Source organism: Hemitrygon akajei, chromosome 13 (assembly GCF_048418815.1).
Source record: "Hemitrygon akajei chromosome 13, sHemAka1.3, whole genome shotgun sequence".
Classification (NCBI taxonomy): domain Eukaryota; kingdom Metazoa; phylum Chordata; class Chondrichthyes; order Myliobatiformes; family Dasyatidae; genus Hemitrygon; species Hemitrygon akajei.
This window is the reverse complement of record NC_133136.1, coordinates 4392221-4419312: the sequence shown is the minus strand read 5'-3', so window position 1 is coordinate 4419312 and position 27092 is coordinate 4392221. Positions and strand designations below refer to the sequence as shown.

Genomic DNA, 27092 nt, shown 5'->3' with positions numbered 1-27092 from the left:
ATTGGGAAGGGAGGAAGCTGTTCAGAAACATTGAGGGTGTGTCTTCACGCTTCATTCGCCCTAATAATTCTGCCTCTACCACCACCCTGACAGACTGTTTCACACACTCACCACTCTCTGTGTAAAGAACCTGACACCCCCCTTCCTGGGCTTTCCTCCAGTGAGTATGTGTTTCCTATGTTTCTACCATTGCGTATACCCTAACTTCATCACTCTTCCCAAATCTCACATTTTGAAGATTAAATTCCATTTGCCATTTCTCTGCCCAGCTTAACAATCCAAATAATTTGATCAGCAGTTTGAAAAATTTCTCTTCTCCCTTCTCACATGATATTCCACATCAACTGCAAACCTCCTACAATCAAATTGTTAATGTACTGTATGTACTAACCTGCAGCGACCCTGTGGTATATCACTGCTCACAGCCCATGACCACTACCCTCTTGTCTTATTTATTTGAACAGATGAGGCAGACATCACTGGTAACGCTGTCCTTTAGACATAAGATGTACGAACAGAATTAGGCCATCTGGCCCATTGAGTCTACTCCATCATTCTATGATGGCTGATTTATTGTCCCTCTCAACCCCATTCTTCTGCCTTCTGCTTGTAACCTTTGACACAAGAACATATCAACGCCCGCTTTAAATACACTCAATTTAAATATACTCAACTCCACAGTTGTCTATGGCAATTAATTCCATAAATTTACCACTCTCTCTCAAAATAAATTTATTATGAAAGTACATATGTGTCACCATATACAACCCTGAGATTCATTTTCTTGTGGGCATTCACAGTAAATACAAATAAACAAAATAGAATCAATGAAAAACAGCTCACGATAAGCTGGACGACAGCCAGTGTGCAAAAGACAACAAACTGTGCAAGTACAAAAATGAAAAAACAACAAAATAGTAATAATAAATAAGTAATAAATATTGAGAACGTGAGATGAAGAATCCTTGAAAGTGTGTCCATAGGTTGTGGGAACATTTCAGTATTGGGCTGAGTGAAGTTGAGAGAAGTTATCTCCTCTGGTTCAAGAAGCTGATGGTTGAGGGGTAGTAACTGTTCCTGAACCTGATGGTGTGGGTCCGGAGGCTCCTGTACCCTTTTCCTGATGGCAACAGCGAGAAGAGAGCATATCCTTGAAGCTACTTTCCTGTGACAATGCTCTGTGCAGATGTGCTCAATGGTTCCTCTCACCTCATTCTAAAGGGATGTTGTTGCGTTACCAAATCTACTTGTTGCTGAACTGCTAAAACAGCAAAGAGCCAACTGCTTGGACAGGTTTGGCATCTCATATAGGCGAGTAGGTATTTTAATGATAATCTGTAGTGACAATTTACTACCAATTTACTTACTGTTCTAAGTATATATAGATTTATATACTGACATGAATTGAATTGACTTTATTTCTTACATCTTTCACATTCATGAGTAAAAATCTTTACGTTATGTTTCCATCTAAATGTGCAATGTATATTAATTTTGTAATAAATAGTATGTACGACAGGACAGCCAATATAACATAGAAATACAACTGTATCAGCGTGAATTAATCAGTCTGATGACCTGGTAGAAGAAGCTGTCCCGGAGACTGTTGGTCCTGGCTTTTATGCTGCGGTACCGTTTCCTGGATGATAGCAGCTGGAACAGTTTGTGGTTGGGGTGACTTGGGTCCCCAGTGATCCTTTGGGCCCTTTTTACACAGCTGTCGGTGTAAATGTCCTGAATAGTGGAAAGTTCACATCTACAGATGTGCTGGGCTGTCCGCACCATACCAGGCAGTGATATAGATAGTCAGGATGCTCTCAATTGTGCCCCTGTAGAAAGTTCTTGGGATTTGGGGACTCATGCCAAACTTCTTCAACCGTCTGAGGTGAAAGAGGTGCTTTTGTGCTTTTTTCACCACACGGCTGGTATGTATAGACCAGGTGAGGTCCTCGGTAAGGTTTATACCGAGGAACTTAAAGCTTTCACCGTCTTAACCCCAGATCCATTGATAGGGGTTAGCCTGTCTCCATTTCTCCTGTAGTCCACAACTTTGATTTTGCAGCATTGACTTCTTCTCTGTAAACTTCATTATTATTTGAGATTAGGCCAATCAGAAGTGTCGTCAGCAAATTTAATTAACAGATTAGAGCTGTGGGTAGCAACACAGCCAGGCTGATGTTAAATGTTAACCCTGTGGATCAATGGTCCAGGATCCTGGGGCTGGTCCATTTACTGAATCACTTTGCTACTGTATACCATAACTAGGAAATGCAACATTTCAAAGGAACACAGAGCATTTTAGCGTAGTGTTGTCCATACAGCCAATGATGTTGTGCTAACGCTTTAAACTTCTCCAAGATCAATCAAACTCTTCCCTCCCACATAGCCCTCCATTTTTCTATCATCCATGTGCCTATCTTAGGAGTTTCTTAAATGTCCCTAATCTATCTAAATGTATCTTAAATGTCCCTATTTACCACCACTTCCGGAAGGGCGTTCCACACACCCACAACTCTCTGTGGAAAAAACCTACCTTTGATATCTGCCATATACATTTCTCCAATCACCTATTTTTACTGTGCCCATGGTCTGTTTTTTTTTATCAATTATGCTATTGTTTGCACTGTTGTAACTATATGTTGTAACTATGTGGTTTTGTGCAGGTCTTGTAGCTTTAGTTTTTGGTCTTGTTTTGTCTGGTGGATTTGGAGCTCCTTTCCGGGGAACGCGCTAAGACGGTAGCGCGATATTAATACGCAGCAGCCTCTCCGGACTCTGGAGTGGGGATTGCCAAATGTTATGTGGATTTTCTGGTGTAGTCTGTTTTGTCATGTGCTTTTATGATATCATTCTGGAGGAACGTTGTCTCATTTTTTAACTGCATTGCATTTGTGGTTTCTAAATGACAATAAACTGAATCTGAATCTGAAAATTGTGCCCTCTCATATTAGCCATTTCGGCCTGGGATAAAATCTCTGGCTATCCACTCTATCTATGCCTCTTATCACCTCGTACATCTCTGTCAAGTCACCTCTCACGCTCCTTCTCTTCAAAGAGAAAAGCCCGAGCTCACTCAACCTCTCTTCATAAGACCTGCTCTCTAAACCTGGTAAGCCTCCTCTTTACCCTCTCTGAATCTTCCACATTCTTCCTATAATGAGGTAACTGTTGTGACTGTGATCAAAGTCACTGGACAGATACTGGTGATCTTTATGCATCACAACAGGCAGGAATCGTTCCGGAGATGCTCTCGGTAGAGGCTCACAGACCCTAAAGTCCATCACATTTTTATACCCTTATGATCAAATGTAACAACAGGTGATTCAATACAATCGCAATAGTTACACTGACAGTGTTTACTTTAAAACTTTGGGTTGACAATACTTCCTTTGAATTGTGGGAGACACAGTGGGAGACGCCTCTAAATGTTCAAATACCCTTGCTGGGGCAAACTAATGGCACGCGTATTCTAAAAGTTTTGGAAGACAGAGAGCCAGATGCCCAAGACTAGTGTCTGTGCGAGCTGACTCTCGAAGTACACAATAGATTGCAACTATACCCGTGACCATGTTTGATAGGCTAAGTGACAACATCCATCTGGTCTGCCGGCTTGGACCCAGTCATAATGGTGCAAATAACTTAGCCCACGTTGCTTGGTTTGATACAGGCCGATTAACACAACCCCATTGTCTTACTGTTTGGCTGATGGATATACTAACATCTCATGGTCATCATTTTACAAACCATATCTGTCAACCTGTGCACCATAAACAGTGCAAAGGCGAGCTTTTAACGTCAATTTACTGCTTGCAATTTACAATCCACATTGTTCTTATTTGAAGTGGTATTTGTTTTATTCACATAACTCCAGAATGCTCCATAATTGTGACCGGTACTAAAATTAAATCAAGTATTTTGTATAGCTCATCTGTCTTTGCAAGTGTTGTACCTGGTTCTGCCACATTTTACAAGGCTGCCCTGGGCTAACTCACCAGATTCCTTTGTAATCACCAACGACGTCAGGTGGGTTGCAATCCCCAGCTGCATTTCCTGCACGAGTGATACTACAGCTTCTGACAACTATACCCACATTAACCAAGTCTACAGGACACTCAAAGCAGCTGCGCAGGTTGACTCTGTGGTGATGAAGGCGTACGGTGTATTGGCCTTCATCAATCGTGGAATTGAATTTAGGAGCCAAGAGGTAATGTTGCAGCTATATAGGACCCTGGTCAGACCCCACTTGGAATACTGTCCTGACGAAGGGTCTTGGCCCAAAATGTCAACAGTGCTTTTTCCTATAGATGATGCCTGGCCTGCTGTGTTCCACCAGCATTTTGTGTGTGTTGCTTGGAGTACTGTGCTCAGTTCTGGTCACTTCACTACAGGAAGGATGTGGAAGCCATAGAAAGGGTGCAGAGGAGATTTACAAAGATGCTGCCTGGATTGGGGAGCATGCCTTATGAAAACAGGTTGAGTGAACTCAGCCTTTTCTATTTGGAGCGACGGAGGATGAGAGGTGACCTGATAGAGGTGTATAAGATGATGAGACGCATTGATTGTGTGGATAGTCAGAGTCTTTTTCCCAGGGCTGAAATGGTTGTCACAAGAGGACACAGGTTTAAGGTGCTGGGGAGTAGGTACAGAGGAGATGTCAGGGGTAAGTTTTTTACTCAGAGAGTGGTGAGTGCGTGGAATGGGCTGCCGGCAACGGCGGTGGAGGTGGATACGATAGGGTCTTTTAAGAGACTTTTGGATAGGTCAATGGAGCTTAGAAAAATAGAGGGCTATGGGTAAGCCGAGTAATTTCTAAGGCAGGGACATGTTCGGCACAACTTTGTGCCCTGAAGGGCCGGTATTGTGCTGTAGATTTTCTATGTTTCTATTATTGTACTGATGCACAGTAGAGAGCATTCTAACAAGCTGTACCCTCCATGGTGTGGAAACTACACTGTGGTGGGCAGAAAAGCTCTACAACGGGGAGTCAAAACTGCCCAAAGCATGACCGGTACCAGCCTATCCACCATTAAGGACATAGATACAAAAAGGTGCTGGAAAAGGGCCAGTGACATCATAAGGATCCCAGACAGCCCGCTCATGTAAACCCATTGACTCCCATAACTACCTCGGCTATACCTCTTCACACCCTGCCAAATGCAAAAATTCTATTCCCTATTCCCTGTTCCTCCTTCTCCACCGCATCTGCTCTCAGGATGAGGCTTTCTGTTTCAGGACATCTCAAATGTCCTCTTTCTTTAAGAATCGTGGTTTCCCTTCTGCTGTCATCAATGATGCCCTCACCCGCATCTCCTCCATTTCCCGCACTTCGGCCCTCACCCCATCCTCCCGTCACCACAACAGGGACCGTGTTCCCCTTGTCCTCACCTACCACCCCACCAGCCTCCGGATCCAGCATATTATCCTCCGCAACTTCCGCCACCTTCAACAGGACCCCACCACTAAGGACATCTTTCCCTCTCTACCCCTCTCCGCTTTTCGCAGGGATCGTTCCCTCCACAACTGCCTGGTCCACACGTCCCTCCCCACAGGTCTCCCACCTGGCACTTATCCCTGCAAGTGTAAGTGCTACACCTGTCCCTACACCTCATCTCTTACCACCATTCAGGGCCCCAAACTGTCCTTCCAAGTGAGGCAACACTTCACTTGTGAGTCTGTTGAGGTAATCTATTGCATCCGGTGCTCCCGGTGTGGCCTCCTCTACATCAGCGAGACCCGATGCACATTGGGGGACCACCTCGTCAAGCACCTCCGCTCCATCTGCCACAACAGACAGGATCTCCTGGTTGCCACCCATTTCAACTCTGCCTCACATTCCCATTCGGATATGTCCATACATGGCCTCCTCTACTGCCACGATGAGGCCAAACTCAGGTTAGAGGAGCAACACTTCATATACCGTCTGGGTAGTCTCCAGCCCCTTGGTATGAACATCGAATTCTCCAACTTCCGGTAATTTCCTCCCTCTTCCTTCCCCCATCCCACCTTCACTCTGTCTCCTCTTCTAGTTGCCTATCACCTCTCTCATGATTCTGCCTTCTTCTACTACCCATAGTGCTTTCCCCTTACATTCCTTCTTCACCTCTCTTGCTTATCCCCTCCCCCACCCCTCGATCTTTCCTCTGATTGATTTTCCATCCCTCCACCTTCTTTATGGGGCCCCTGCCCCCTCCTTCTTCAGTCCTGATGAAGGGTCTCAGCCTGAAACATTGACTGCTCATTTCAATGGATGCTGCCCGACCTGCTGAGTTCCTCCAGCTTGTTTGTATCTTGCTCATGGACTGTTTGTCCCACTCCCATCAGGGAGGAGGCTACGTAGCACCTACACCAGGACCACCAGACTCAAAAACAGTTACTTTCCCCAAGCAATAAGGCTGATCCACACCTTCAACCAACTAAGCTACCCCTCCACACCCCCAACCACCACTTTATCATCTGCTGACGGACACCTTATGTACAGACACTCCTGTGTCTCGTGTCACTTTATGGACATGCAATCAATCTATGTATATAAGCTATCTTATGTATTTATATTTATTGTGTGTTTTATATCATTATGTTCTTTATCTTTTTTTTGTGCTGCACTGGACCCAGAGTAACAATTATTTTGTTTTCCTTTACACTGTGTACAGGAATTGACATTAAGCAATTTATTACCGGTTAGTGTAGCAATAAATTTGTATCATCGTGCCCAGTGCTACTACATTGTCCTGCCAAGGTCAAGAATGAGGAGAAAATTTTATACTGCTAGTTCCTCCGATAAAAGATTGTTCAGGAATCAATGCAACATTCCTACAACACAGCAAACAGAACATGAGCGCAACTACTGTTTCTCTTGCGATTAAGATGAAGGTCACAAACTTAAGAGGCTTCATTCTTTGTAACATACTGAGAAAATGAATGGGTGTGGAGAATAGTTGAGGTTTTCAACAAAAATTCTTTTTAATTTTCTGGATGTGGGTGAGAGGAAAGTTCTAGTAGGGCCCCCACGGTAGCATAGCATTAGCACAATGCTGTTACAGCTCAGGAGGTCGGAGTTCAGAGTTCAATTCCCATGCTGTCTATAAGGGGTGTTTATGTCATCCTTGGGAACACGTTAGCTTCCTCCGGGTTATCCAATTTCCTTCTGCAGTCCAAAGACGTAACGATTAGTAGGTTAATTGGTCATTGTAAGTTACGTACACAAAATGCTGGAGAAACTCAGCAGGACAGGCAGCATCAAAGGAAATGAATAAACAACTGATGAACATCAGGACATTTGGGGTCTCAGCCTGAAACGTCAACTTTTTACTCTTTCTGTAGAAGCCTACGCTTTCATGAGGAGGACATATAAACTTCTTAAAGTACTGCATGTCTAACTCATCAGTGGAGAAACAAGGAGCTGGACGGTGTGGATTGTGTCAAAGAGGTATTAGTGCTCCAAGGTGGTGAGCAGTCTAACAGCAAGTGATTGTCTCAATCATTTTCTTGTGCTATCAAGACACTGTTGGACATTGGTATGCAGAATTCTGCAAGGTCTGATTCACGGTTCTATTGGTGAACAGCGGGAATGGCCTGGCCTCGGTCGTAGCAAGGACTGGGCCTCAAACCATGGTATCAGTTGTTTGCAGCCACCCAGGAGCGAGGCGCCGCAGTCGGTGCACTCACTGGAGGTGGTGTGGTGCAACGTTCATGCTGCAGTTGGTGCTGCCCCGTTCGCTCAGCAGAAGATGTATTATGTTCGACTGCAGACTGCTGCAATATTCATGAACTCAAGGATTTGGACTATACATTTTTTGTGTGACTATATTCTACTGCTGTCTTATATGTGCTATGTGTGTGACTGTTGGTACAGTGTTTTGCACCCAGGTGAATGGTCTTTTGTTTGACTGTATCATGGGTATTCATGTATCACTGAATGATAATTAAACTTGAAAAGAGCCTCTTGAATGCCTCTGTCGTATTTGTCTCCACCAACACACCAGGCAGCACATTCCAGGCATCTACCACTCTATGGAAAATAACTCAGCCCTGACATCTCCTCTGAACTTACACCCTTGAATTCATGCCCTCTGGTTGTTGGTGGTTAAAAAGGTATATGCTGTGTTTCCTTCATTAGGCAGGGGTTGGGGATTGAGTTCAAGAGCCGTGAGGTAACGTTGCAGCTCTATAAAACCCTGCTTAGACCACACTTGGAATATTATGTTTAGTTCTGGTCGCCTCTTTATAGGGAAGATGGTGCAGAGGAAATTTACCAGGATGTTGCCTGAATTAGTTAGCACATCTTAAGAGGATAGCTTGAGCGAGCTAGTGCTTTTCTCTTTGAAGTGGTGGATGAGAAGTGACTCGACAGAGGTGTACAAGATGATTGAGTGGGCAGCCACAGACTTTCTCTCAGGGCAAAAATTCCACTCAATCTATGCCTCTTATCATCTTAAACACCCGTATTAAGTCATTTGAGATAGACACATTGATTACAGAAAACTGGAAGGTCATGTAGGAAGAGTTAGATTGTGTGTGTGTGTGTGCGCGCCCTGAACTCCTGGCAAAGTCTTCGGGGCGCCGTTATGACAAGCTTTTTGCACCGATTTTTTGGTGATTGCTCATCTTGGGCATCTGAAACCTTTTTTTAATGAGGTCGAGTTGCTAGCTCGATACTCAACCCAGGCATGGATACAGCATGCAAGGGAGCCGGCTGGATTCGAACTCGGGAACTCTCGCCCCGAAGTCCAGCACTGATGTCACTACTCCACCAGCCAGCAAGATTGACCTTAAAGTAGATTAAAAAGTCAGCCCAACATTGAGGGCTGAGGGGCCCGTACTGTTTGCCATCATAAAATAGCAAATGTTGCTTTGGTTATATGCCACATAAGGAATAAATAACCAAACTGCTCTATATAACTACACCCAGTTAAAACAGCACTAACATAATTACAGAGCTGTTGGATCTCCACTTTAAATGTAATTTATGCATCAAAAAATTAACATTTCCTTGAAAAACTATAAGCTTTCCTTGTTTAGGAAAGGGTAGAAATTCCAAAGATTTTCAGTGGGATTTCAAAATGTTTTCTTTGTGATTAAGGATGAGAAAGGGTTAAAGTAATAAATAAGATGGATGTACGAACAATACCACAGTGGTAACCAGGACAACGTCTTTGCAGTGATCCTGAAAAGACACTAATCGAATCTGTAAGCAATCGGTACAGCATTTGTACAAAATGGGGTCAAGCACAAAAAGGCAAAGCACCCAGGAAACCACGACAACCAACGAATCCACCTTTTCCCTTTGGCAAAACTTCACAGACACTATTAGAATCAATCAGCTCGACTCGTCTCGTCTCTGCAGTACGGTCCCGCTGACACTGCGCACTGTATTAAATGAGGCACAAAGGCACAACGTAATGGGTTGCTTCCTGCAGACTGCAAATTTAACCCTTTCCTCCCACTTCTGCTGAGGGAGAAACCAGTGATTTTCACACCTATGTGACAAAGCATCCATCATCAGGGACACCTACCATCCAGGCCATGCTCTCTTCTCATTGCTGCTATCAGGAAGGAGGGACAGGAGCCTCAGGACCCACACCACCAAGTTCAAGAACAATTATTACCCCTCAACCAACAGGTTCTTGAACCGGGGACAGGGGGGGATAACTTCACTCACCCCAACACTGAACTGTTCAATGGACGCATTTCTAAGGGCTCTTCATCTTATATTCTCTATTTATTTATTACTGTTATTTATATTTTTTCTTTATTTTTATATTTACACAGTCTCTTGTCTTTTGCACATTGGTTGTCTGTCCATCCTGTTGTATGCAATCTTTCATTGATTCTATTGTGTTTCGTGTATTTATCATGAATACCCACAAGAAAATGAATCATAGGACTGTATATGGTGACATTTTGATAATACATTTACTTTGAATTTTGAGCTTATCTATCTGCACCAACGTTTGAAAGATTTCTTTGTTAACTGGTAAGAAGAACAATACAAGTACACGTACAACAAGCTGGAGGAACTCAGCAGCTCGGGCAGCATCCGTGGAACTTTGACCTATGCATAGTTTGCTAACTTGGCTTTACAATAATAGCAGGTGTTAGGCAGTTCTATACATATCCTGTGTTTTAGAACAAAGAACATTTCAACACAGTAAAGGCCCTTCGGTCCATAATGTTGTGCTGCCCTTTAACCTACTCTAAGATCAGTCTAACCCTTCTACCTCTGTTACCCCCTATACTCTCCTCCAATCACATTAAAATTATGCCCTCTGATATTAGCCATTTCCGTCCTGGGAAACGTCCCTGGTTGTCCACTCGATCTGTGCCTCTTATCATCTGGTACACTTTTAAATTTCAATTTTTCATTTAAATACATTGGGTATGTAGAACTGTGCTACCAATCAGCAAGTGGTAAATACAATCAGTACAAGTAGTCATCAATACCACGTTGGATTAAATGCTGCAATTTGACTCTTTATACATAAGACCATAAGATATAGAGCAGAAGTAGGCCATTCAGCCCATCGAGTCTGCTCTGCTATTCATGGGCTGATCCAATTCTTGCAGTCATACCCACTCCCCTGCCTTCTTCCCATACCCTTTGATGCCCTGGCTAATCAAGAACCTATCTATCTCTGCACCCAATGACTTGGACTCTACAGCTGATCATGGCAACAAATTCCACAGATTTATCAAGCTCTGACTAAAGTAATTTCTCCACATCTCTGTTTTCATCTTCAATCCTGAAGTCACGCCCTCTTGTCCTAGACTCCCCTACCATGGGAAATAAGTTTGCTATATCAGGCCTTTAATAATTGGAATGTTTCTATGAGATCCCCCCTTAGTCTCCTGAACTCCACGGAATACACCCTAATAGCTGCCAGATGTTCCTCATACGGTAACCCTTTCATTCCTGGAACCATTCTCGTGAATCTGAACCCTCTCCAATAGAACCGTGAATCAGACCTTGCAGAATTTTGCATACCAAGGTCATATTGTAATTTATAGTTTTTTTAATGCATTTCACTGTATTGCTGCGAAACACTGCAAAACAACAAATTTCATGAGTGTTATTGAACCTGCCTCTGATTAAGAAATATGGAGAAACACGCATATTTAGGGTCAATCAAGAATGTTGCGTCCCGGCAGTCAAAACAGGCCGGGGCAGTATGACAATATGGAAAGTAAGCTGTTACCCATGTAGCAAACTCCCCCTTTCCACGCAGCTGAAACATCCAAAGGAACGGTGGAGAGCCACACAGGAACACACATACGCACAATATAACCTCATTTTTACCTGTAACATATTGAGAAGCAAGCTTCGGAATTTAGTGCCTTCTACCATGAAGAGAGACATTTTATCACAGAGTCTGGCAGCAGTTGCAGCAAAGCTCCTGTCCGTAACGGCCTTGTGATAAATGGTTTTAACTATCTCGTTCAGCATCTCCTCAGAGTTGGTAGAGTTCTGAGCCTCCTCCATGAATGAGGTGAGGTTGGAGTCCACGTCGCGACTGTTGTTCCTCATGCTATTGAGGATTTCAATCAATTTGTCCATTTTGGATTTCTCAGGGTTAGTCACGTTCAAGGAAATTTCATCCTGTGCATTCAAAAAGAGTTCAATCCAAGTTGAAGAGTTATTATCATGTTTATCTTTCAATTTATTTAATAATCAATTCATACATTCTTCAGTCAAATACAATCCAAACTGAACTTAACTGAACAAAGGAGGATGCAGTAAACATAAAAAGAGATAAATTCTAATCTAGGGACATCAGAATCAGGAGAAAGGTTTTTGCCATGCTTAGTTTTGTCGTGCTCTATTAAAACAATAGTTCCTGGAAGTGATTCAGATTGGTTACAGATTAACTCCACCACTACTTTATTATTTCCCATTAGTCACCTTGTGTACAGCCTAGCGTCACTTTATGGACATACAGTCAATCTCTGTATTTAAGCTATCTGATGTATTTATATGTATTTTTTTTATTATTGTTGTGCTCTTTTTCTTTTGTGTGTTTTTGTGGTGCATCAGATTCAGAGTAACAATTATTTCATCCTCTTTATATACTGGAAACCATTGTTCCTGTTTGCTCATCAGGCAAGGAACTAAATTGATCACCAATTAGGAAATAAGCTGAATCACTTGGGATCTCATTCTACTTCTGGTGCTCCCACTTTAATGACTCTTTATCTTGTTATGCCATTCTCATTATCTATTTCTATTTATTTATATTTACATTTGCACAGTTAGTTATACATTGATCCTGTTTACAGTTACTATTCTATAGATTTCCTGAGTATGCCCGCAGGAAAAAGAATCTCAGAGTTGTATGTGGTGATATGCATGTACTTTGATAATAAATTTTACTTTGAACTTTGATCTCAGACAAATATTTTTGTAAGTACAAGCTTTGGTCTTTTTTGAATAACGCCTACAATTGCAGGTTATGTTCAGCCTAGCAAATGGCACATTTGGTGTCTGCGGAGAATATATTACAGGTGTTGAAACAGGCCATCTATTAATTTGTACTGCAGACATTTGCTGTCTTTCCTCTCTATGATATCAAACAATAATCTGTCCACAATGTGAGAGAATTCTGTACAGAGTTCAAGTGTAATTTAGAGGTCTAAAATGAGGGTCTTAAATCAAGTTACAAAAAGTACAGATTAGCCAATGTAAATTGGTAGATCAAAAGTTAAGACAGTAGATAAGCAATGGCAAATATTTAAATAATTCATAAATTGCAAGGAATGTGATTTCCCTTAAGAAATGAAAATTACACATGCAAAACGTGGGGCTGGTGGGTGATTATAACATAGATTAGAAGCTTAGCAATGGAAAACCATAAACTGTGGGAACAAAAAATGGAAGAACAGCAAAACAGAAAAGCAGATTGGGAAAGCTTCTAATGTAGCGGACGTTAAAGTACACAGACAGGCAATATTACATCAGGGTGGACATCAGGCAACTATGGGAAACATCAGCGTTCAGAGGAAAATAGAGAAATTTACACAAGCATAACAAAGTTAGCATGCAGGTTCAGCAAGCAATTAGGAAACCAAATAATGTTTTTGCCATTATTACAAAAGGATTAAAAAATAAGAGGAAAGAAGTCTTACTGCAATGACTACAAAGAGTTTTGGTGACATCACACCTAGAGTACAAGGTACAGTTCTGGTCTCCTTACCCAAGGAAGGATGTACTTGCCTTAGAGGGAGTGCAACAAAGGTTCACTAGATTGTGTCCTGGGCTGAGGGGGTTGTCCTACGAGGAGAGATTGAGTAGGATCAGCCTGTACTGTCTCGAGACTGCGAGCAGGAGAGATGAGAGACTTTACTGCAACACATAAAATTCTGAAGGGTGCATGCTGGGAAGCTGGTAACCCGGCTGTGGAATACGAAGTTGAAATTTGCAGGACTAAGACAGCTTCTGTGCTGGAGAAGGTGCATTTACACAGGGGTAGGTGGAGGGCTCATGAGAGAGCCCCCAGGCAGTGAAGTTCCATCACAACATTCTAATGCTATCATACATGGTACTGCAGGCCTACAAACCATGGGTAGCAAGATCTTTTCTCCAATTATAGAACTGGCAGGGTCAGTTAGCAGATCGCAATAGAGGTGGGAGTCAGGGGCGGGGATAGAGAATGGCCAGGGAGGGAATTCAGAGTGCAAGGAACAGTACTGAGGCTTTGATCAGATGGCATGAAGTATTATGAGCAGTTTTGGGCCACTTATTTAAGAAAGGATGTGCTGCCATTGGAGAGGGTTCAAAGGAGGTTCACGAGAAAGAAAGAGTTAACTTATGAGGAACATTTTCACTGGAGTTTAGAAGAATGAAGGGAGATCTCATTGAACCTATCGAATACTGAGAGGTCTAGATAGAGTAGATGTGGAAGGGATGTTTCCAGTAGTGAGGGAGTCTAGGACTGAAGGCCACAGCCTCAGAATAGAAGGACATCTCTTTAGAACAGAGATGAGGAGGAATTTCTTTAGCCAGAGGGTAGTGAATCTGGGGAATTCATTGCCACAGATCGCTGTGGACTCCAACTCCCTGGGTATACTTAAAGAGGAGATTGATATATTCTTGATTAGTCAGGGCATCAAAAATTACAGGGAGAAGTCAGGAGAATGGGATTGAAAGGGATAATAAATCAGCCATGATGGAATGATGGAGCAGACTTTTATGTGGTCTCTTGTGGTCTGATGGAACGTTGAGGGAAAGGGACATTGGAGAATGAAGCAATAGGAATTGAGGGGAGTTGGGACATGGCTGGGCTCTCATACTCTTTATTATGACAATAAGGGAAGTTATTATTTTTCAGTTAGTCCCCAGCTCCGTGCTGAATATCTTTTACATCATTCGTGAGCCTTGAATGCACAGAAGCATCTTGCAAAAGCAACATCAAAACATGCACTGCATATTGTTTGACAATACTACGCATCACATGCATAGAGGCTCCACGTCAAATCTGCAGGAGTGCACTCTACCTGTGCACAACACACTCAAATGCATTTAGTGATTGGATTATTAGATAAAGTTCACTTTGTATAGCAGTGAGAAATGTGGCCCCCTTCAAGGAATTTCTAGCCCATTGATTTACTTAAAACTGAATTAACATGAGCCTTCACTCAAAAGATGAATCTTTCCAATTGTCTACCTCAGAGAGCTGGGGATGCTTAATAAAGTACAGTGGATTCCGGTTAATTGGGCCATCAGTTGAACTGGGCAAATGTTTATTTCGGACAACTCTTAAACAACAAAAACAAATCGAGAAAATTGCTGGGATTTCCCTTTGCTTACTTGGGTCAAAAAGCCGCTTCTTGGGACAGCAACTGCTGCCGAGCATCTAACGAATGTCAATGGCGGACACGTCGTGTGTCTGAAGTTTGTGTACGAAAGCAGTGATCTTTGTTACTGATAATAAGCAGGAAGACAATTCAGAACTGTTTTGTTCACTGCAGTTTCAAGCATTCAGGCATGAAAATGCCAGAAATAGCTGGGAGTGAAAATGAATTGATTTCACTACTTCAACAAGTTAGGACCTATTAAGAACTTGAAATATCACCAATCATCTTGAATGTTACAGTGAAAATAAAGATTTAGAGGATGCAATCATTGAACACATTGTATGATGGCAGTCCATCATTTGTACTAGGTGTCTGCACTGTTTTTGTTTATTTACAGTTAATCAAAAGAGCATGGAAGTATACACTGAAAGAATTCCTCTGTCAATAACTATCAGGAACTACAGTGTTATAGTATTGTGGTAGTTTTAGTAGTATTCTAATTTGTTCTCAGTTAATTTGTTACTCAGTTAAACAGTAGTTTGTCTTCTTCATACCTTTTTAACTTTTTCTATGAAATTTTGGCTAATTGGGCCAAAATATATTGGTCTCGATGTGTCTCAATGAACCAGAATCCACTGTATATTCAAGATATGGTTATTGAGGATTATGGGAATAGCAGGAAGGTGGGCTTGATAAAGAGTATTTGTCTAAACAGTCCAGGTCCACTTATTTTGTGATATGAGGGTATATCTCTCAGAGCTCAATGCTGTCTGTCAACTTAAGGAATAAACACTTGCTAGCTTCACTGAAAAATAATGCTGTTGCTGTCAATATCCTTATAACATGTTCGCAACTCCTGAGACAGATATTCATCTGGTGCCCAATATAAATAACAAATACAGAGAAATTAACAGCTCTTTATAAAATATTTTGCAGGTTTAGTGTGTGGGTGGAGGTGGTTTAAACATTTATCTTCAAAGTACCTTCAATCATTATGATTACCCATGACATATGTTGTTTACATGAAATTATTTCTACTTTTAATTAGTTTTAAATACCAACCTCTTTATAGTGTTGAAAATAAAATATATTAATTTGAGCTTTTCTTCACAAAGTCATTTTGTACCTAATCATTGCTATAGTCATAGACCACTACAGCATAGAAAGACTCTTCAGCCCAGTCTGTGCTGAACTGTTAGTCCCATCGACCCGTACCCAGATCATAACCCTCTCTCACCCTCCCATCCATGTCCCTATCTAAATTTCTTCACATATTGCAATCAAACCCACATCTAACACTGTGCTGGCAGCTCGTTCCACACTCTCACCACCCTCTGAGTGAAGAAGTTCCCCATAAACTTTCCATCTTCCACCCTTAACCTATGACCTATAGTTCTAGTCTCAACCAACTTCAGAGAAAAGAGCCTGCTTGCATTTACCCTAACTGTATCCCTCATAATTTTGTATACAAATTATATTTCTATATCCTTTATGAAGTTATAGTAACCTAAGCAGGGACTTTATAATACAGAATTTAATTAACCATAATAAATAAATCAATAAAACTCTAATAAACTTCCACAACAATGCCATTTCCCTTATTATTAACTTTAAGTAATTGGCTGTTGGCAGAATATGAACAATCATACACATTTTTAACATTGCTGTTTCATTAATGCATTAAATTCCACTGACTGCAAATCAATATATCTAAATATACAGTTAAGCGCTCTATCAATTCAATAAACCTATTACATTTGGAGTACCATGAGTAGTTTTGGGCCTGCTTACCTAAGATAGGATGTGCTGGCATTGCAGAGAGTACAGAAGAGATTCATGAGGATGATCCAGGGAATGAAAGGGTTAATATATGAGAAGCATTTGATGGCTCTGAGCCTGTACTTGCTGGAGTTTTGAAGAATGAGGGGGGAATCTTACTGAAGCCTATTGAATATTGAAAGGTCTTGACAAAGTGGATGTGGAGAGAATATTTCTCATAGTCGGGGAGTCTAGGACCTGAAAGCATAGCCTCGGAATATAAGGATGTCCCTTTAGAACAGAGATCAGGAGGAATTTCTTTAGCCAGAGGGTGCTGAATCTGTGGAATTCATTGCCACAGATGCTGTGAAGACCAAGCCATTGTGTATATTTAAAATGGAGGATAATAGATTCTTGATTAGCAAGGATGTCAAATGTTACGAGAGAAGACAGGAGAATAAGGTTAACAGAGAAAATAAATCTCTGAACAATGATTGAATGGTGGATCAGACTCTATGGGCTGAATGGCCTAATTCTTATCCTATGTCTTATGGTCTTAACATTGTGAGGAATGTATTGTACAGAAGGAGGCTAATTCAGCCATGTATGCTGGTTGTTCAAATTAACATAAGCAACACACACAAAATGCTGGTGGAACACAGCAGGCCAGGCAGCATCTATAGGAAGAAGTACAGTCGATGTTTCGGGCCGAGACCCTTCGTCAGGACTAACTGAAAGGAAAGATAGTAAGAGATTTGAAAGTGGGAGGGGGAGGGGGAGATCCGAGATGACAGGAGAAGACAGCGGGGTAAGGATGAAGCTAAGAGCTGGAAAGTTGATTGACAAAAGGGATACAGAGCTGGAGAAGGGAAAGGATCATGGGATGGGAGGCCGCGGGACAAAGAAAGGGGGAGTGGAGCACCAGAGGGAGATGGAGAGCAGGCATGGAGTGATTGCGAGAGGGACAGAGAGAGAAAAAAAGCGAGAGAGAAAAGAAGAAAGGGGGGAATAATAATAAAAAAACAAATAAATAAGGGATGGGGTAAGAAGGGGAGGGAGACATTAATGGAAGTTAGAGAAATCAATGTTCATGCCATCAGGTTGGAGGCTACCCAGACGGGATATAAGGTGTTGTTCCTCCAACCTGAGTGTGGCTTCATCTTGACAGTAGAGGAGGCCATGGATAGACATATCAGAATGGGAATGGGACGTGGAATTAAAATGTGTGGCCACTGGGAGATCCTGCTTTCTCTGGCGGATCGAGCGTAGGTGTTCAGCGAAACGGTCTCCCAGTCTGCGTCGGGTCTCACCAATATATAAAAGGCCGCACTGGGAGCACCGGACGCAGTATACCACACCAGCTGACTCACAGGTGAAGTGTCGCCTCACCTGGAAGGACTGTCTGGGGCCCTGAATGGTGATGAGGGAGGAAGTGTAAGGGCAGGTGTAGCACTTGTTCTGCTTACAAGGATAAGTGCCAGGAGGGAGATTGGTGGGAAGGGATGGGGGGGATGTGTGGACAAGGGAGTCGCATAGGGAGCGATCCCTGCAGAAAGCAGAAAGGGGGGGGAGGGAAAGATGTGCTTGGTGGTGGGATCCCGTTGGAGGTGGTGGAAGTTATGGAGAATTATACATTGAACACGGAGGCTGGTGGGATGGTAGGTGAGGACAAGGGGAACCTTATACCTAGTGGGGTGGCAGGAGGATGGGGTGAGGGCAGATGTGTATGAAATGGGAGAGATGCGTTTGAGAGCAGAGTTGATGGTGGAAGAAGGGAAGCCCCTTTGTTTAAAAAAGGAAGACATCTCCTTCGTCCTGGAATGAAAAGCCTCATCCTGAGAGCAGATGTGGTGGAGACGGAGGAATTGAGAGATGGGGATGGCATTTTTGCAAGAGACAGGGTGGGAAGAGGAATAGTCCAGGTAGCTGTGAGAGTCTGTAGGCTTATAGTAGATATCAGTAGATAAGCCGTCTTCAGAGATGGAGACTGAAAGATCAAGAAAGGGGAGGGAGGTGTCGGAAATGGACCAGGTAAATTTGAGGGCAGGGTGAAAGTTGGAGGCAAAGTTAATGAAGTCAATGAGCTCAGCATGCGTGCAGGAGGCAACGCCAATGCAGTCGCCGACGTAGCGAAGGAAAAGTGGGGGACGGATACCAGTATAGGCTTGGAACATGGACTGTTCCACAAAGCCAACAAAAAGGCAGGCATAGCTGGGACCCATGCGGGTGCCCATGGCTACACCTTTGGTTTGGAGAAGTGGGAGGAGCCAAAGGAGAAATTATTGAGAGTAAGAACTAATCCTGCTAGACGGAAGAGAGTGGTGGTAGAGGGGGACTGGTTAGGTCTGGAATCCAAAAAGAAGTAGAGAGCTTTGAGACCTTCCTGGTGGAGGATGGAAGTATATAGGGACTGGACATCTCAATACTCATGTTTTGTTTACCCTAGTAATTTTGTCAGCTCTTCATTCTCAATTACGCATCCAAACCGTTTATCAAAAAAAGGTCGCGTCATCTTTAAGAACCCCCATCGCCCAGGACATGTCCTCTTCTCATTGCTACCATCACAGAGGAGGTACAGACACACACTCAATGCTATAGGAATAATTTCTTCCCTTCCACCATCAGATTTCTGAATGGACAATTAACCCATGAACACTACCTCACTATTCTTTTCTCTCTCTTTTTGCACTACTAGTGGATTCTGATTAATTGGGCCATCGGTTAAGCAGGTCAGTCACTTACTTGGGACTCTGAAAGAACAAAAACTTATCAAGAAAATAGCCGGAATTCATTCATTTATTTGGGACACCATGCTGCTTAATTGGGACAGGAGACTTGCTGAGATTTCTTACTAGCATCAGTCACATGTGCTGCATGGCCATTAGACACACACTTGGTTTTGAGCAAATGGTTTTTAAATAGCATATGTTTTTGTCATTGATAGTTGGCAATAAATAAGCAGTAAGACAATTGAGAACCGTTTTGTTCACTGTGGTTTCAAGCATTCAAGCTTGGAGATACCAGAAACAGCAGGGAGAGAGAATGAAACCATTTCACTACTTCAACAAGTTAGGAATTAGAAGAATTTGAAGGTATTGACAATCATCTTGAATGTTTCAATGAAAATGAAGATTTAGATGATGCAGTTGTTGGCAGCAGTATATGAAGGCACACAGTTATTGCAAACTTCTGAAGGCGCTATCATGCTTTCTTCATAATTGAATTTACGTGCTGGGCTCAAGACAGATACTCTGAAATGAGAACACCAAGGAATTTAAAGTTGCTGACCCTCCTCACCTCTGATCCCCCAATGATGACTGGCTTACGGACTTCGTTTCCTTCTGGTCAATAACCAGCTCTTTGGTCTTGCTGACGTTGAGTAGTTGTTGTGGTTGTGGCTCCACTCAGCCGGGTTTTCATTCTCCCTCCTATATGCTGACTTGTCCCCCACCTTTGATTTGGCCAATGATGGTTTTAGAGTTGTGGTTAGCCTCACAGATATAAGCATAAGGTGAGTGGAGCAGGGAGCTAAGCACACAGCCCTGTGGTGCTCCTGTGCTAAGAGACCATGGAGGAGATATTGTTGCCAATCCAAACTGACTGGAGTCTCCAAGTGAGGAAATCGAGAATCCAGTTGCAGAAGGAAGTAATGAGGCTAAGGTCTTAAAGCTTCTTGATTAGTTTTGAGGGGATGATGGTATTGAATGTTGATCATTCTGATGTACGCATATTTGTTGTCCAGGTGTTCCAGGGTTGAGTGAAGAGCTAATGAAATGGCATTTGCTGTGGACTTCTTGTGCCGATAGACAAACTGGAGTGGACCAAAGCGCTTCTCAGGCAGGAGTTAATGTGTTTCACCACCAAGCTCTCAAAGCACTTCATCACTGTGATGTAAATGCTACTGGACAAATGGTTATTAAGGAAGATTACCATGTTCATCTCAGGCACTGGTATAAGCGAAGACTGCTTGAACCAGGTGGGTACTTCAGACTTCTGAAGCGAGAGCTTAAAGATATCGGTAAACGCTTCCGCCAGTTGATCAGCACAGGTCTTTAGTATTTGGCCAGATATACCACCTGGACCAGATGCTTTCCGTGGGTTCACATTCCTGAAAGATGCTCTCATAGCGGCCTCAGAGACTGAAAGCACAGGGTCATCAGGTGCTGTGGGAGCTTGTGAAGGTTCCTCCAAGTTTTGACGATCAAGATGAGCACAGAAGGCATTGAGCTCATCTGCAAACACAGCCTTGCTGTCACCGATGGCACTTGGCTTCACGTCGTTCATCCTGGGCTTCTGCATGGGGAAGACTCTAAATAATTCTAGGGGGACACACTCGTTTATGGCTGTTTTTATAAAGTCTGTGGCAACCGTGTGTATTCATTCAGATCCTGTGATGAGTCCTTGAACACGGCCCTGTCCACTGACTTGAAACAATTCCATAGCCGCTCCTCTGCCTTTCACAACCACCTCCTTGTTATCCTTATCGCTGAAGCTTTGCTCTTTAGTCTCTGCAGTTATGAGAAGGACAGCCAAATGATCAGATTTCCCGATATGCAGTCTGGGCATGGAATGGTAAACGTTCCTTATCGTAGTACAGCAGTGATTGAACGTGTTGGGTCCCCTGGTGCTATAGGTTATATGCTGATGATAACTGGGCAGAAATTTCTTCAGACAAGTCTGATTGAAGTCCCCGATTCTGACTTGAAAGGTATCAGGATTGGCTATTTTAGTTCAGTGATGGCAGCATTCAATATCTCGACTGCCTGCTTAATATTGGCTTTTGGTGGTATAAAAACTGCAGTCAGGATCTCGTCGGAGAACTCTCTGAGTAAGAACGGTCAGCAATTAACCGTTAGATGTTCCATGGACAGATGGGTTGAGTACATCTTGGAATTATTTGAAGACAGCAGGTTTGAAGATTTACCAGAATTAAATCAAATAACTAATCAATCTAAAATATTGATGTCAGAGATGGAAAGTGCAATTCAGAGTCTACAAGTCAGAAAAGCAGCTGGTGAAGATAAGATTTCCACTGAAATTGTGAAATCATTTGGTCTGAAGGGAAAAATGAACCTTTTAGCGATATTTAACAACATTTATGTGACAGGAAATCTTCTCGAGGACTTTCTCAAATCGGTATTTATCGCCTTACCAGAACAGCCAAGGACAATAAAACGTAACGAACGCAGGACGATAAGCATAATGTCTCACTGCGTTAAGCTACTATTGAAAATAGTGTTCGGTAGAATGAAAGGTACTATTAGCAATGAAACTGGAGAAACACAGTTTGGTTTTCGTAAAGGCTAAGGAACAAGGGAAGGAATATTTGCAATGAGAAACATCACGGAGAGATGCACTGAGGCACAAAGGACCATCTACTTTGCTTTACTGACTATGAAAGGGCTTTTGATAAAGTAAGACACGAGTAAGTAATAGAGGTGCTGAACAAGTACGATCTGGGATGGGAGAATGTGCAGATAATAAGAAACTTGGAAACAGAAAGCAGCGGTCAGGGTAGAAAATGAGCTATCACTATGGGCGTGTATTAAATGAGGTGTAAGGCAAGGCTGTGTTGGATCGCCAGATTTGTTCAATCTTTACGGAGAATGGATTTTTCAGGAATGTGACCATCAGGAGACAGGTATTCCAATCGGAGGCCGGAAGGTGGATAACATCAAGGATGTGGACGACACCGCGTTGTTAGCTGACAGCGAATGTGAACTGCAAATTATGCTGAATAAAGTGAATGAGAAAAGTCTTGACTACAGACTTAAAATCAACCCTAAGAAAACAAAATCGATGGTGGTAAGCAAAACAAACACTAAAGACTCATTCATGATGGTATTGTTACAAGTGAATGGACAAGACATTGAACAGCTGTGATAGTTTGATTATCTTGGCAGTTGTATGACAGATGACGGGCGATGTGAAGTTGAGATCAGGAGGAGAATAGGTATGGCTAAGACCCAGTTCATGAGGCTAACAGATCTACTATGCAATCAGAAGGTGGGTATCCAAAGTAGAATCTGCTTTGAGTGTTACGTATGGTCAGTGCTGAGAGATGGATCAGAAACATGGACCCTGAAGAAGGATGACATGAAACGAATGAATGCTTTTGAAATGTGGTGCTATGGACGAATGTTGAAGATCAGCTGGGTAGAGAAAGTTTCAAATGAGAGGGTTTTGTCCAAAGTTGATTGACTATGGAATTTGCTGGAGAAGATCATGAAGGTAAAAGTTGCTTATTATGGCCACGTTACGCGGAGAGATAACATCTTGTCAGACTTGCTGTATGGAAGGGTGGAGGGAAAGAAAGGAAAAGGAAGGCAAAGAACAACGTGGCTGGATAACATCAAGGATTGGACCAAGCTGGACAAGACTAGTGATGTTGTGGACAACTGTCAGGACAGAGCGGTGTGGAGGGAAATCGTCCGCCAACTGGAAATTCCCGATGCGACCTAATGACGACAACAATGTTCCAAGTCGGGAATAAGAGCACAACAAAACTGCCACATCTAAAACCGTCAAAGAGTTTATCATGAAATACAGACCCCACTTCTGCCTTCTCCAAATCAGCAGTTTGGTCTAGCCTGGGTAAGAAACCTTCGGGTCTTACTGATGCACTTGGCCTGTCTGGAGTAAGCCACGTCTCCGTGAGGCACGGAACAAGCAACTTCCCATTTCTCTCTGATGCAACAATCTTGCTCTTAGGTCCTCAATCTTGTTCTCCAGCAACTGAACATTTGCTAACAAGTAGAGGGAGTTTCATTCCTCTGCACCTCAGCCTGGCTTGGAGTGTAAGTCCTTCCTCTCTTTCGGCCATGATGATATACCTTCAGCCACTTAAAGATGCCTTTCCTGAATGCTTGAGAGTTGAGTCCACTGAGTCCTCCAGAACAAGATGAAATTGCTAGTTCATTCTGGTTCAAAATATGTTGCTTAAAGGGAAATTACAGAGTTCAGTGAGATAAATTCAGAATATTTGTAAGCAGCCTGCAACACGTCACCATGGTTTATGGGTGTCAGCTTACCAAGGATAACCACACAAATACCCACGCAATACAACAGTAGTGTACCGAAGAGCATCTCTCAGCGCACAACACGTCGAACCTTGAAGTGGGTGGGCTACACCAGCCGAAGACCACCCCTGGTTCCACTCCAATACCTATTAAAGAGGCCATAGACTGTATATCCATATGGAGAGCAATCAATTTTCATCCCATGTCTTTTTTTTGAGTCGTAACCTTCCAACTACACCCATGGACAAGACGTTGTCAAATACCATTTGAAAATACTTAATTAATCTGATTTATTAACAACAGTTATAAGATGAAGAGCATGACAAGACGAAAAATCCATTTTGATTTATCTCCATAGCACAACATTACATACGTAGTTGCAAATTTAAAATGCTGGAGACAGCAACTCGGGCAGCAGCAGGTTAATGTCCTTTCTACAGAACTGGTTAACAGTTAGAAAATAGGCTCATTTTAAACGTGAAAGAGGAAGGTCAAAAGGAAAGCCGATGATAGGACAAAAACCAAGGAAAAATAGATAACACATAGGTGTCAGCTGAGGTAGTAGGTTTAGTAATGGGAGATAATACATAAAATGGGGAGAATGAGGGGAGATTTGATCGAGGTATACAAAATTATGAGGAGTATAGAGAGGGTAAGCAAGCAAGCTTTTTCCACTGAGTGGGCAAGACTAGAACTTGAGGTCATGGGGTAAGGGTGAAAAGTGAAATATTTAGGGACACTGACTACAGAAAATGGGATGCCATGTTGAAGTTATATAAGACAATTGGAATAATGTCTGCAGTTCTGGTCACCTCCTTACAGGAAAGATATCAATAAGCTTGAAAAAGTGCAGAGAAAATTTACAAGGATTTGCCAGGACTTGAGGACCTGAGTGACTAGCAAAGGTTGAATAAGTTAGGACTTTATTCCCTGGAGAGTAGGAGAAAGAGTGGAGATTTGACAGAGAGTATACGGAATTATGAGGGGTATAGATAAATGCAAGCAAGCTTTATCCGCAGAACTAAAGGTCACAGGTTAAAGGTGAAAGGTGAAATATTTAAGAGGAAGATGAGGGGGAATTTCTTCACTCAGAGAGTGCTGAGAGTGTGGAGCGAACTGCCAGGGCAAATGGTGGATGGTGGGGGGGGGGGGGGGGGTTCAGTGCAACATTTATGGGAAATTTGGATAGATACGTGGATGGGAGGGGTATGGAGGGCTATGGTCCGGGGGCAGGTCGATGGGTCTAGGCAGAATAACAGTTTGGCATAGACTAGATGGGCCAATGGGCCTGTTTCTGTGTTGTAGACGGTAGAAATAGAGGGAGAAGAGGGAAGAGAAATAACACATATGTTGGAAATGGGAGCATTGAGCACAACAGCTGCTGATTATTATGGAAAATGTCGGTTAAAAAGAACCTCACAGGTTAGGCTACGTCTGTGGAGAAAGAAAAATTTAGTTACATCAGAAATGGGCCAGAATGTAAAAAACAGGCTCAGGGATCACCAGGGTCTCCCTCCGCACTATTTGTGACATTTACTGAGAGGAGACGAAGGGCCTAGAGCATTGTTGAGGATCCCTACCACCCATCATACAATCTCTCTGACCCACTACCGCCAGGAGGGAGGTACTGGAGCATCAGGAAAAGGACTGTCAGACTGGGTAACAGCTTCCTTCTCCAGGCTGTGTCTAATGAATACCTGGCACCATCGAGTTCTCATCACCCGGGCAGCGAGCTGCTTACAGTTTACTGTGCTGTGCACAACACGCATTTTGAATGGCATTATTTGTGATAATCTTTTTGTTTTATGTTCTGTATGTGATATATATTTTACGGGTGCACCATGGTCTGGAGGAATGTTATTTCTTTTGGTTGCATACAGTATATGTATAGTCAGGTGACAATAAATTTAAACATGAAGAGCAACTAAAAATCTGCAGTTGTTGGAAATCTGAAACAATGCACCCAGCGCCTGGAAAGACGGGACTAAAACTGCCGTTTGACAGCCCTGCGTTATGAATGGTCACTGATTCCCCTCCACACGGACACTGTCTGACCTGCTGAAGATCCCTAGCAGGTCCTGCTCTCACACCAGAACAGACCAGTTCTGACTTGCATTTGCAAGTAGTGAATTCAATGTTGGAAACAGATATTGTTTCTCGAGCTTGTTTGGAAGAGTGCAAGAGGTCAAAGACAGGTCCTAATTGGAGTAGGATGGAGAAACAAAGTCACGGCCAAGATCACCATCACTGACCGAACTGATGTGTTCTGTAAACTGTGTTTGGCTTTCCTACTGTAGAAGAGAGCACAGCTTGAGCACTGAATGAAGTGCCAAGTGAATACCACACTTGGAGAATGGAGCAAACACGAGGAAATCTGCAGATGCTGGGAATTTAAACAACATACACAAAATGCTGGTGGAACACAGCAGGCCAGGCAGCATCTACAGGGAGAAGCACTGTTGATGTTTCAGGCCGAGACCCTTCGTCAGGACTAACTGAGAGATACTAAGAGATTTGAAAGTAGTAGGGGGAGGGGGAAATGCGAAATGACAGGAGAAGATCAGAGAGGGTGGGATGAAGCTAAGAGCTGGAAAGGTGATTGGCAAAAGTGATACAGAGCTGGAGAAGGAAAAGGATCATGGGATGGGATGCCTCGGGAGAAAGAAAGGGGGAGGGGGGAAGCACCAGAGGGAGAGAAAAAAAACAAACAACTAAATATGTCAGGGATGGGGTAAGAAGGGGAGGAGGGGCATTAACGTAAGTTAGAGAAGTCAATGTTCATGCCATCAGGTTGGAGGCTACCCAGCTGGTATATAAGGTGTTGTTCCTCCACCTGAGTGTGGATTCATTTTGACAGTAGAGGAGGCCATGGATAGACATATCAGAATGGGAATGGGACATGGAATTAAAATGTGTGGCCACTGGGAGATCCTGCTTTCTCTGGCGGACCGAGTGTAGGTGTTCAGTGAAACGGTCTCCCAGTCTGTGTCGGGTCTCACCAATATATAAAAGGCCACACCGGGAGCACCGGACGCAGTATACCACACCAGCCGACTCGCAGGTGAAGTGTCGCCTCACCTGGAAGGACTGTTTAGGGCCCTGAATGGTGGTGAGGGAGGAAGTGTAAGGGCAGGTGTAGCACTTGTTCTGCTTACAAGGATAAGTGCCAGGAGGGAGATCGGTGGGAAGGGATGGGGGGGGGGACGAGTGGACAAGGGAGTCGTGTAGGGAGCGATCCCTGCAGAAAGCAGAAAGGGAGGGGAGGGAAAGATGTGCTTGGTAGTGGGATCCCATTGGAGGTGGTGGAAGTTACGGAGAATTATACATTGGACCTGGAGGCTGGTGGGGTGGTAGGTGAGGACAAGGGGAACCCTATCCCGAGTGGGGTGGCGGGTGGATGGGGTGAGGGTAGATGTGCGGAAAATGGGAGAGATGCGTTTGAGAGCAGAGTTGATGGTGGAGGAAGGGAAGCCAACGATGAACAAGGGGGGATAAGACAGTGTCAAGGTATGCAGAAATGAGTTCAGTGGG

The 27092-nt window shown here is 43.1% G+C and overlaps 1 protein-coding gene across 4 annotated transcripts in view; it reads right to left on the bottom strand.

The window, feature by feature from the left end:
* ctif (CBP80/20-dependent translation initiation factor) overlaps window positions 1-27092 on the bottom strand; it is a 235616-nt gene that overhangs the window by 16716 nt on the left and 191808 nt on the right. For 3 of the 4 annotated variants that reach the window (XM_073064057.1, XM_073064058.1, XM_073064060.1), the window contains 2 exons: window positions 13205-13261; window positions 11294-11593 (listed from right to left, as the gene is read on the bottom strand). In XM_073064057.1, coding sequence (XP_072920158.1) covers window positions 11294-11593; window positions 13205-13261 — 357 coding nt within the window. The remainder of the gene's footprint in view (window positions 1-11293; window positions 11594-13204; window positions 13262-27092) is intronic. The other variant, XM_073064059.1, reaches the window with a different exon arrangement.